Genomic DNA, 12,177 nt, shown 5'->3' with positions numbered 1-12,177 from the left:
GTGAACATTGTGTGCTATGAACGGCTGGGGTCACTGCCAGCTCCATCCCCGTGCAAAGCTTGAGGCAGTGGGGTCGTGTTCCATGCCCATGCGTGTGGAGAGTCCCTTGAGATTACCCCTTGAGTTCCACTGGGTCCTAATGTCCCACTGTGTCTTCCCGGTTGCTGGGTAAGTTTGCCTTGCCTTGGTGAGCTGTCGAAGGTTGTAGCAACGTGCGGTCAGTTGGTGAAGCTGGTTGTCCTGCTTGTTCTTCCAGCCCTGGTCAGTAGTGGAGCTTGCCTGTAGATTGCAATACTGGGGTTGCCGCTTTGATATGGGCATGTAGAGGATGTGCTGGCTGTGATGGTTCTCGCCTGTCAGCTTGTGTGTTCCAAAGTCGTTACGTGTCGGCTTGAGGGCCCTCAGGGACATCCATGATAGCAGCTCAGTTTGTGAGGGATCACCGTCTCAGCTGGAGCAGTTGCTGTGCAGCCGGCGGCCATTTTAATGAGACCGCGTGGGAGTCTCACTCCTCCGGCTTTGGGCCATCCAAGTGGGATTTTTAGGTGGTAGCCCGCCTGGTGGGGACTGGGATGACCCCCCCGGCCCACAGGGGGGGGGGGAAACGGGACCAGGAAGGCACTAGGTAGGTGTTGGTTTGCCGTAGTCAGGGTGGAGAGCGAGGCAGCGGCCGTCCGCCCCTCTCCCCTCCCGGGTAGGCCTCAATCTTCGAGCCCCAGAGTCTCATACCAGGACCCAGGGTCACCCTGCAGCGGGTGCCCCAGCTACACCGGGACACTCCAGAGCTTGGTACCACGGACCCCCGGGTCTGTAAAAGCCTGGTAGTGTGGGTATATTCCCCAATTTCCTCTGTAGGATCGGGAGCCCGTGTGATGTGCAGCCTGTCGGCATGGCCGCTCGGCCCCGCCCCCGGGAAATCCATAGGCTTTTGACACCTTACTATAAGAGACACTAAATACCAAAACAACTTCAGCTTAATTAAGCAGTTTTTGTGTATAGACCATGCAGTCATCTGCAGATTCATGGGTTATATCACAGTGTTAATGCAGCCTCAGCCACACCTCCTCTGGCTCACACAATCTCCATACATAATTAAAAAAAAAAATCAGCTTGTTTATTTACCTCATTGCTCTAAAATGTTCATTGTTTTTCGCATCATTTCCTAATTACATCTAATTTTCACAGCCAGAATTTGTGAATTTATGCTTTTGGTATGTGCCACCAAGTCTTCGGGCTCAAAAGCATTCTCCAGATTTCTGGGAAAAGCTTGGAAAGGTAATATTTTTTTATGTCATTATATCTATCATTAGAATTATTTAAAACATAAACTGTATTTGATAGTATGCCTTTAAATATACAAACTGTACATGTATTGGGTGGTATGAGCCTTCTGGCCAACATACTCAAAGCCAGAGGTTTCCCGGTCTGCTTGTCCTGCCCAGTTAAATTCACAACCCCAGGCAATATATTCCAGGAAGTCTCCAAACCACCAGTCTTATATACTGTTCCACTCATTCCCAAGTTAACTTGATTAGCCACACACTTGTCCAAAGCCCCTGGCATCTCTTAGGAGATAGCATGTGCTCCTGTATCCAGGGACAAAGCATTTCATCAATAACTTTGACGGTAATTTCATCTTCATAGTTTGTTTCAACAGTTTTCTGACATAAGATCCACGTACTTTAGTTGTATTTAACAGAAGGTAAAATGTGCTCTGGGCCATTCTTCAAGTGCCCACACCAACTGTTCCTTGGGCCCTTTATACCTGTCTATGTTACTGGCATACAGGTAAGCTAGGACCAAAGAAGAGAGTGTTAGATACAAGGCAGCTAAGGATAATATTCAGGACATCCAAAGAGAGACATGATTGCATCCTCCCCTGGTTAGCCTGCATCCCCAAGCTACAGTGCTTCTCCATTGTAGATTGGAAGTTAAAATGGGGGTACAGGAGTTATATTTGTGTTTCCAAACGCTTTGTGAATTTGCCATGCTTGTGCATGTTATTTTGATTGAGAATGTATTTGTGTGTGATGTCTGTGTACTATGTGTGCCTGACTCTTCTTATTTTTGTGTATGAGTTTATATATGCTTTTCTGGCTGTGTTGTAGAGTATGTGTATAGGTTGTTATATGTGTATGACTATACTTGATTGTGATTGAACATGTGCGTATGCATTTGAGCTCATGCATGTAACACAGAGAGATATAATTCTGATACAATGTGCCAGTTGACTATGCTGTACTGTATGTGCATTATAATATGTGTGTCAGGGCTGTTTGTATGTTGGGTCAGTTATAAAATGCAGATGGTGTGACGAAGTGCCCTTTGCCACTTGGTCTTGGAGAGGCCTACTTGCCAGCCTCTTGCCTGGTGACTATGGCCCCTGGGAGAGTTTGCCCTTTAAAAACATTATTTGGGCTTATTGGATTTTGAAAACACTTTTCTGCCCCTTTGATTCCATGGGAGAATGTGCCTCTTCCCCTCCCTCTTTCCTGTCCCATTGTTCTCCAGCAGGGTGTTGTCCCAGGGACACTGCCAGACGAGTTGAAACTGGCTGCTTTGTCCCTCCTCAATCTCTCATCAGCCCTTGCTAAACTTTAACTGCATGGTGATTTTATTCTGTTTGTGGGATCTGAGCGCTGTTCGGATATATTGAGCGCTCAGATCCAAGCTATCTGGGGATAGGTTGAATGTGGGGGTTGTGTTCAGTATAATAGGAATTTTGTATTTTAGGTATTTTTACTGTTGTTGTAAATGGAGATATTCCCTGTTACTGGAGATAATTAAGTTACCACACCCACTTAAGCCAATTATCTCCAGGATAGAGGAGAAGATAGACCGGCTGCACAGCCTAAATCTGTGGAACTGTTTTAGACAGGAAAGCCATGTTTGCAGTCGGTCAAATAGGACTGCCACCTAACTTTTGAACCACTGGACCAATTTGTATGATTTTGAAATATGTTTGTATACTGCTTATGCTGGTTCAGAATATGTGAATTGCATGTATGGTTTGGAAGTTATGAATATTGTATAAAACGGTATATTTTCCTGCCTGTGATAATTGAGTTAACCCATTGTGTTCAGTAATTATATCACAGGCAGAGGGGGGGGGGGTTGTGTGCCTTGGCTGGGAGTGTCTGACTGTACTGTAATGTTTTGATTGGCTATTGTAATTGCATGTCCTGTGTACCACTAGGTCCACATGGGTGGTAACCTTGTGGGAAAACCTGCATAAAAGAAAGTCCTTTGGTGCTCATTAACCAGTTCTGTTCCTGTTTGACCCTCAACACGTAGTCTTGTCTCGTGATTGGAGGGGAACTGCTATAATCACACTGGGGATTGCTATACCTTGTATACTCCCCTGAGCTTTAATCACTTAGCTCTTTTAAGAGCTGTTCCTGATACGCTCTCCTGAAAGAGAGGTCTTTCCCACACGGTCCTGGAGGACAGAGGCTGATCCAGGGTGGAAGGAAGACGGCGAGACTACCAGTTAAGCTACGGTGGTTGTGGAGTCTGCGGTAGTTGTGGTGTCTGGTGCGGTGCTTGTGGTCCTCAGCGCAAGCTAGGAAGTGTCCATCAATGGAAGGTACCTGGTCGGAGTACGGGTGATTCCGTTATAGTTAGTATAGGAAAGAGTTCTACAAACACATATGCACCCAGCAGGCAAGACAGAGGACAGCAAACTGCTTTGCAGCCCACCAAGACATTGTTGTAACCTATTTACCTACTCTCTCAGGAGTTAGAATGGAGTAGGGAACTGCTTTTTTACAGTGTACACAGGAGAACCACATCAGAACCCACTCAATACCTAGCACTAGAAACTACTGCACCGGACTGCACAGTATACATCAACATGGAATTACTGGAGTAACTGCTCGCCCAGCAGACTCCTGAAGACAGACAGCACCACAGAGCACAACTACGAGAGTTTATTTTAGTAATACGCTTATTTTAGGTTCCTCTATTTTATAAGTGGTTAATTTGCTTAATTTGCTACATATGGGAACCTGCTTATTTACCATACACAGAGGGCTGCTCACCAATAGGTATGGACTGCTCAATATTTCCAGTGACACCTGAGAGAAGGGGAGGAGGAAGCAAGGAGGGAGAAATTTATTACTTATCCCCAAAAGGGGCCATCACAAGGATCTGGAGGGACTGCTGTGAAGAATTAACCATGTAGACCCGACTCTAACACTGTGACTTCCCTTTCCTACTGGCCACTCACAAGAGCTCAGAGACAACCCAACCGACTTGGTCGCATTCATGCAGCACTCGGCTCCTGCAACCCTTTAACTATTGACCAGGATATAACAGGAGGATAGTGACAAACAACAACCCTAGGCTGAACTAAGACAGCACGATAGGCACTAAACCACCTACTAACTACTGGACCGATTCTCCCTGGTCCACTTAATATTGGGACAGGACGTTCGGATACTCTCTTTGCCAAAATATCTGAAGCTACTATTACACATTTCCTCTCTCTTTTATACTGTAAAAAGGTTTTTTTTCTTATTATTATTAGGTGTTCAAGCAGTGTCTGATGACTTGTGGGCTCAATACACCCAGTGACTTGGGACCTGTTTCATGGCTCGGACGATAATGACTTTTAGAAGGTAAACAGAAATGACAGACCACACCTTTCTCCCCGGCTGACCTGAAACTCCTCTCTATAAAACGCCAGAGGACTTAACACCCCTGAAAAATGCTCCATTGCTCTGAGAGACTTTAAGGCTCATAGACCTCACATAATCTATATAAAAGAAAAACACTTTAGAGATAGCAGCACACCAAAATTGAACAATCACATCTATAAACAAGGCTATTGTGGTAACAACCTAGAGAGTGAATCGAAGAAGATGGCAATCGTCATCCATAAATCAATGCTAACTTAGGATAGACATACACCCTGGCAAACATCTATGCCCCAAAGCACGACAAATGAAATTCCTGAAGACTACAATTCATGGAAGGTTACCTGACTCTGGGGAGTAGGGGGTCCTCAACCCACAGGTATCACTTATTTGGTCACCTCTGCAGATCCTGACAACATCCTTCAAATGACCTGAAAGCTTTTCCATACCCACCACTTTACTGACTGTTGGTAAGCCATGCACCAAACTAATAGGCACTATTCCCACTATTCTATACCCCACACCAGTTACTCTTGCTTTTATTATTTCTTTGTAACATACTATTACCTGACCACAATTCTAAAGATTGAAATGGGCACAGTGACCTGGACAGACCACACCCCATTGACCATGAGCTTAACCTCCCCCCTTAACAAACCAAGGACCACCAACTGGCTACTCAACAAGACACTCTTGAGAAACCCACTACACTTACAGCAACTACTCTGACACACTACTTTAATGAAGATACAATGTCCGATATCGCTGTCCAAGTGATATGGGAGGCTCATAAATGCGTAATGAGGGTTTTTTTTTTTTAAATGCAAAAGAGGCAGCTCTCAAAAAAAAAAAATCACATGTGGCAGATATATGTAGGCTCACTGAAGATATATAAATACATAAAACACAGAAGCAAATTCAAACCTAACCACCTTCCAAGAACTAGCAGAGCAGAGAAGCAAATTATCCAAACTGTTTTAGACACTACCAAAAGTCATTAACACACACCAAAACATATTTCTACACAAAAAGCGACTACTTGCTCTCACGATTACCAAAAACATACATCACATGTATGTCTGATTCCCACAGACACTGACAACACATGCCAGACCATATAGCTCAAGCTGCACAACTACTACAAAAACGTATACTGATCAAAGATGCACTCCTCATCCTCACCCAACACATTGATGAACGTAACTATCCAGGACTAGTTGGAGTCTTATATCCACTTGAAACGGCCATGTGATGCACTGGAGGCATTGGAGGCTCCCTGACGATGGGGGATCTAGCTAGCACTGTTAAAATGACAAAAACAGGCAATAGCCCTTTCTCAGATGGACTCCCAATTCACTACTACAAAAAAATACGCAACATTTTATATCTACATTTTCCAACAACTCACACTCAGGGCCAGGCAATACCTGTGATGAACTGAGCCTCGTCACGTGTTCTTGGAGGGGCCTGCTGGCCAACTTCAATATGGGCCAGGTCAGCGACTGTAAAGACCCATATTTTATTCCCCCTGTTTCAGCACTTTCCATTCATGTGCATAGAACCGAACACTAGCTCCCTGGCAGCCGTTTGCTTGGACCAAAACCGCGAATAGACTTCAGGGGGGCTTAGCCGCGAATGCCCTGGAACTATTTTTGGCATGAAGACTTTGCGGTTCCCGGTTGGTCCCCAGCGGGACATAGCCGCGATTCTATGGAGCTATTTTCCGCATGAAGACTTTGCCGTTTCCGGTCGGTCCCCAGCGGCACTTAGCTGCGATTATATGGAACTATTTTCGGCATGGGAACCATGCGTGCGGTCGGTCAAATTATGACTCCCAGGAAAATCCTGAACCCCTGAATCGATCTGGGTGATTTTTGGATATGTTGTTCAGCCAGATCGGGGCTATCAGGGAATGTAACATTTGTGGGGGGTTTTAAATGTATTTTTAGGTACATTTGGGGTGTTTGGGAATAGTGATGTCGCGAACATAAAATTTTCGGTTCGCGAATGGCGAACGCGAACTTCCGCAAACGTTCGCGAACTGGCGAACCAGGGAAACCGCCATAGACTTCAATGGGCAGGCGAATTTTAAAACCCACAGGGACTCTTTCTGGCCACAATAGTGATGGAAAAGTTGTTTCAAGGGGACTAACACCTGGACTGTGGCATGCCGGAGGGGGATCCATGGCAAAACTCCCATGGAAAATTACACAGTTGATGAAGAGTCTGGTTTTAATCCATAAAGGGCATAAATCACCTAACATTCCTAAATCACAATGGACATGGATTGACACCTGACATATGACATATTGACACCTTGACATATGGATTGACACCTGTCCTCAGAGACCCTGTTACAAACTGACACAGAGCAGAATAGGGACTGTTCCCCCTACATAGGGTCACTTGGCAGATATGGATTGACACCTATCCTAAGGATCCCTGATACACACTGACACAGAGCAGAATAGGGACTATTCCCCCTACATAGGGTCACTTGGCAGATATGGATTGACACCTGTCCTCAGAGACCCTGATACACACTGACACAGAGCAGAATAGTGGCTGTTCCCCCTACATAGGGTCACTTGGCAGATATGGATTGACACCTGTCCTCAGGGACCCTGATACACACTGACACAGAGCAGAATAGGGACTGTTCCCCCTACATAGGGTCACTTGGCAGATATGGATTGACCCCTATCCTAAGGATCCCTGATACACACTGACACAGAGCAGAATAGGGACTGTTCCCCCTACATAGGGTCACTTGGCAGATATGGATTGACACCTATCCTAAGGATCCCTGATACACACTGACACAGAGCAGAATAGGGACTGTTCCCCCTACATAGGGTCACTTGGCAGATATGGATTGACACCTGTCCTCAGAGACCCTGATACACACTGACACAGAGCAGAATAGAGACTGTTCCCCCTACATAGGGTCACTTGGAAGATATGGATTGACACCTGTCCTCAGAGACCCTGATACACACTGGGGGGGGACCTACTGTCCTCCCCTCCACCCCCACCCGTGAGCGTTGGGTGGGGGCCATAAAAAAAATGAGGGGGGACCTACTGTCCTCCCCACCCCGGCCCCCACCCCTGCGCGGTGGGTGGGGGCCATAAAAGTAATGAGGGGGGGACCTACTGTCCTCCCCCCCGGCACCCACCCCTGCGCGGTGGGTAGGGGCCATGAATCACAATGGGGGGAGGACCTACTGTCCTCCCCCCACCCCCACCCCTGCGTGGTGGGTGGGGGCCATAAAAATAATGAGGGGGGATCCTACTGTCCTTCCCCCTGGCCCCCAGCCCTGCGCTGTGGGTGGGGGCCATAAAAATAATGAGGGGGGCCTCTTGTCCTCCCCCCAGCCCCCATCCCTGTGCGGTGGGTGGGGGCCATAAATCACAATGGGGGGAGGACCTACTGCAATTTAAAAAAAAAAAAACAGAGTGCAAAAAAAAAATAATCCATCTTCACCCATTGAGGGCTCCGCGCAGACTGAGCTCTGCAGGGCGGGGGAAGGCTTATAAAGCCTTGCCACGCCCTGCAATTAGGCTAAGAACACTCTGATTGGCTGGTTTAAGCCAATCAGAGTGCTCTTTGTCATTTTACACAGCTTGGGGAAATTTTAAAGAGCTTTCCCACGCTGTGTAAAACGACACAGAGCACTCTGATTGGTTAGATTCCAAGCCCACCAATCACAGTGCTCTGTGTCAGTTTACACAGCATGGGAAAGTTCTTTGGAGGGGAGGACAGTAGGTCCCCCCCTCATTATTTTTATGGCCCCTGTGACAAAATGGCTTTTGTCACTGGGTCTGCATGTGACAAACTGCCCTGCCCCCCTATCTCTTGGAGGAGCCGGATTGCTAGCCTCTTACCCTGGGATGCTGGCCCGTTAAGTCATGGGGTCTTAAGGCATTTGGGACAGAGCCCTCTGTCTCTGGATCACATCATTCGCCTTACTTGCTTGGATTGTACATTTCCCCTGTTACACTCGTATGTGGGTTCGTGCAGTTTAACTTCCATTACAGCTGGTGAACTTAAACTTTACACGACGTTATTGAGAACTGTGTTTGTGGGATCTGAGCGCTATTCGCCTATAATATGCGCTCAGATCCAAGCTATCTGGGGGTGTGTGGAACATGGGGACTTCGTTCAGCGAAACATGAGTTATTGATTTTAATACAGTTTTGTTAAAAGGTAAAAAGCACATGTTTCTCTCTGCCCGGAGATAATTAGGTTCTCTGCAACCACTTAAGTTAATTATCTCCAGGATAGAGAGGAGGGGTAAGTTAATTATCTCCAGGATACAGAGGAGGGGTTACACTCTTCCTGTGGGTGTGTATAAGAATTGTACTGTATACTGATTGGTTCTGCATATATTGTTACAGTCTTCCACAAGGTCCCATGTGGGAGTTCCCTTGCTGGGAGACCATCATAAAAGGGCTGATTTTGGCCATCAATAAACACATTTGTTTTACCCCTTCATGAAGTCTCGACTCATGTTTGGGGGATTGGGAACTATAATCACTACTTCACTCTTTTCAGCTTGGATTTCGGGAGACGCTACAAGCATCAGCGCTGCACGGATAGCAGGATCCTTTACAGCCCCCACCCACCGCGCAGGGGTGGGGGCCGGGGAGAGGACAGTAGGTCCCCCCTCATTATTTTCATGGCCCCCACCCTAAGGATCCCTGATACACACTGACACAGAGCAGAATAGGGACTGTTCCCCCTACATAGGGTCACTTGGCAGATATGGATTGACACCTGTCCTCAGAGACCCTGATACACACTGACACAGAGCAGAATAGAGACTGTTCCCCCTACATAGGGTCACTTGGAAGATATGGATTGACACCTGTCCTCAGAGACCCTGATACACACTGGGGGGGGACCTACTGTCCTCCCCTCCACCCCCACCCGTGAGCGTTGGGTGGGGGCCATAAAAAAAATGAGGGGGGACCTACTGTCCTCCCCACCCCGGCCCCCACCCCTGCGCGGTGGGTGGGGGCCATAAAAATAATGAGGGGGGGACCTACTGTCCTCCCCCCCGGCACCCACCCCTGCGCGGTGGGTAGGGGCCATGAATCACAATGGGGGGAGGACCTACTGTCCTCCCCCCACCCCCACCCCTGCGTGGTGGGTGGGGGCCATAAAAATAATGAGGGGGGATCCTACTGTCCTTCCCCCTGGCCCCCAGCCCTGCGCTGTGGGTGGGGGCCATAAAAATAATGAGGGGGGCCTCTTGTCCTCCCCCCAGCCCCCATCCCTGTGCGGTGGGTGGGGGCCATAAATCACAATGGGGGGAGGACCTACTGCAAATTAAAAAAAAAAAAACAGAGTGCAAAAAAAAAATAATCCATCTTCACCCATTGAGGGCTCCGCGCAGACTGAGCTCTGCAGGGCGGGGGAAGGCTTATAAAGCCTTGCCACGCCCTGCAATTAGGCTAAGAACACTCTGATTGGCTGGTTTAAGCCAATCAGAGTGCTCTTTGTCATTTTACACAGCTTGGGGAAATTTTAAAGAGCTTTCCCACGCTGTGTAAAACGACACAGAGCACTCTGATTGGTTAGATTCCAAGCCCACCAATCACAGTGCTCTGTGTCAGTTTACACAGCATGGGAAAGTTCTTTGGAGGGGAGAACAGTAGGTCCCCCCCTCATTATTTTTATGGCCCCTGTGACAAAATGGCTTTTGTCACTGGGTCTGCATGTGACAAACTGCCCTGCCCCCCTATCTCTTGGAGGAGCCGGATTGCTAGCCTCTTACCCTGGGATGCTGGCCCGTTAAGTCATGGGGTCTTAAGGCACTTGGGACAGAGCCCTCTGTCTCTGGATCACATCATTCGCCTTACTTGCTTGGATTGTACATTTCCCCTGTTACACTCGTATGTGGGTTCGTGCAGTTTAACTTCCATTACAGCTGGTGAACTTAAACTTTACACGACGTTATTGAGAACTGTGTTTGTGGGATCTGAGCGCTATTCGCCTATAATATGCGCTCAGATCCAAGCTATCTGGGGGTGTGTGGAACATGGGGACTTCGTTCAGCGAAACATGAGTTATTGATTTTAATACAGTTTTGTTAAAAGGTAAAAAGCACATGTTTCTCTCTGCCCGGAGATAATTAGGTTCTCTGCAACCACTTAAGTTAATTATCTCCAGGATAGAGAGGAGGGGTAAGTTAATTATCTCCAGGATACAGAGGAGGGGTTACACTCTTCCTGTGGGTGTGTATAAGAATTGTACTGTATACTGATTGGTTCTGCATATATTGTTACAGTCTTCCACAAGGTCCCATGTGGGAGTTCCCTTGCTGGGAGACCATCATAAAAGGGCGGATTTTGGCCATCAATAAACACATTTGTTTTACCCCTTCATGAAGTCTCGACTCATGTTTGGGGGATTGGGAGCTATAATCACTACTTCACTCTTTTCAGCTTGGATTTCGGGAGACGCTACAAGCATCAGCGCTGCACGGATAGCAGGATCCTTTACAGCCCCCACCCACCGCGCAGGGGTGGGGGCCGGGGAGAGGACAGTAGGTCCCCCCTCATTATTTTCATGGCCCCCACCCACCGCGCAGGGGTGGGGGCCAGGGGGGAGGACAGTAGGTCGCCCCCTCATTATTTTTATGGCGCCCACCCACCGCGCAGGGGTGGGTGGGGGCCAGGGGGGTCCCCCCTCATTATTTTTATGGCCCCCACCCCTGCGTGGTGGGTGGGGGCTGTAGGTCCCCCCCCCTCATTATTTTTATGGCCCCCTATCAGGGATCCTTAGGATAGGTGTCAATCCATATCTGCCAAGTGACCCTATGTAGGGGGAACAGTCCCTATTATGCTCTGTGTCAGTGTGTATCAGGGATCCTTAGGATAGGTGTCAATCCATATTTGCCAAATGACCCTATGTAGGGGGAACAGTCCCTATTCTGCTCTGTGTCAGTGTGTATCAGGGATACTTAGGATAGGTGTCAATCCATATCTGCCAAGTGACCCTATGTAGGGGAAACAGTCCCTATTCTGCTCTGTGTCAGTTTGTATCAGGTATCCTTAGGATAGGTGTCAATCCATATCTGCCAAGTGACCCTATGTAGGGGGAACAGTCCCTATTCTGCTCTGTGTCAGTGTGTATCAGGGATCCTTAGGATAGGTGTCAATCCATATCTGCCAAGTGACCCTATGTAGGAGGAACAGTCCCTATTCTGCTCTGTGTCAGTGTCTGGAGGGAGTATCTGCAGTAACACAGAGTGTCAGAGGGCTGTAGGTCCCCCCCCTCATTATTTTTATGGCCCCCTATCAGGGATCCTTAGGATAGGTGTCAATCCATATCTGCCAAGTGACCCTATGTAGGGGGAACAGTCCCTATTATGCTCTGTGTCAGTGTGTATCAGGGATCCTTAGGATAGGTGTCAATCCATATCTGCCAAATGACCCTATGTAGGGGGAACAGTCCCTATTCTGCTCTGTGTCAGTGTGTATCAGGGATACTTAGGATAGGTGTCAATCCATATCTGCCAAGTGACCCTATGTA

The 12,177-nt window shown here is 47.8% G+C and overlaps 1 protein-coding gene across 1 annotated transcript in view; it reads left to right on the top strand.

Moving 5' to 3' along the window:
• Positions 1-12,177, top strand: part of CSAD (cysteine sulfinic acid decarboxylase) — a 92,381-nt gene that overhangs the window by 72,493 nt on the left and 7,711 nt on the right. Inside the window, exon 14 of the mRNA XM_063444825.1 lies at positions 1,186-1,275. Within this exon, the coding sequence (XP_063300895.1) occupies positions 1,186-1,275 (90 nt within the window). The remainder of the gene's footprint in view (positions 1-1,185; positions 1,276-12,177) is intronic.

This window comes from Pelobates fuscus, chromosome 1 (genome assembly GCF_036172605.1).
Source record: "Pelobates fuscus isolate aPelFus1 chromosome 1, aPelFus1.pri, whole genome shotgun sequence".
NCBI classification, from domain to species: Eukaryota; Metazoa; Chordata; class Amphibia; order Anura; family Pelobatidae; genus Pelobates; species Pelobates fuscus.
Note: the sequence above shows the minus strand (reverse complement) of the source record. Positions and strands in the feature narration are given on the sequence as shown.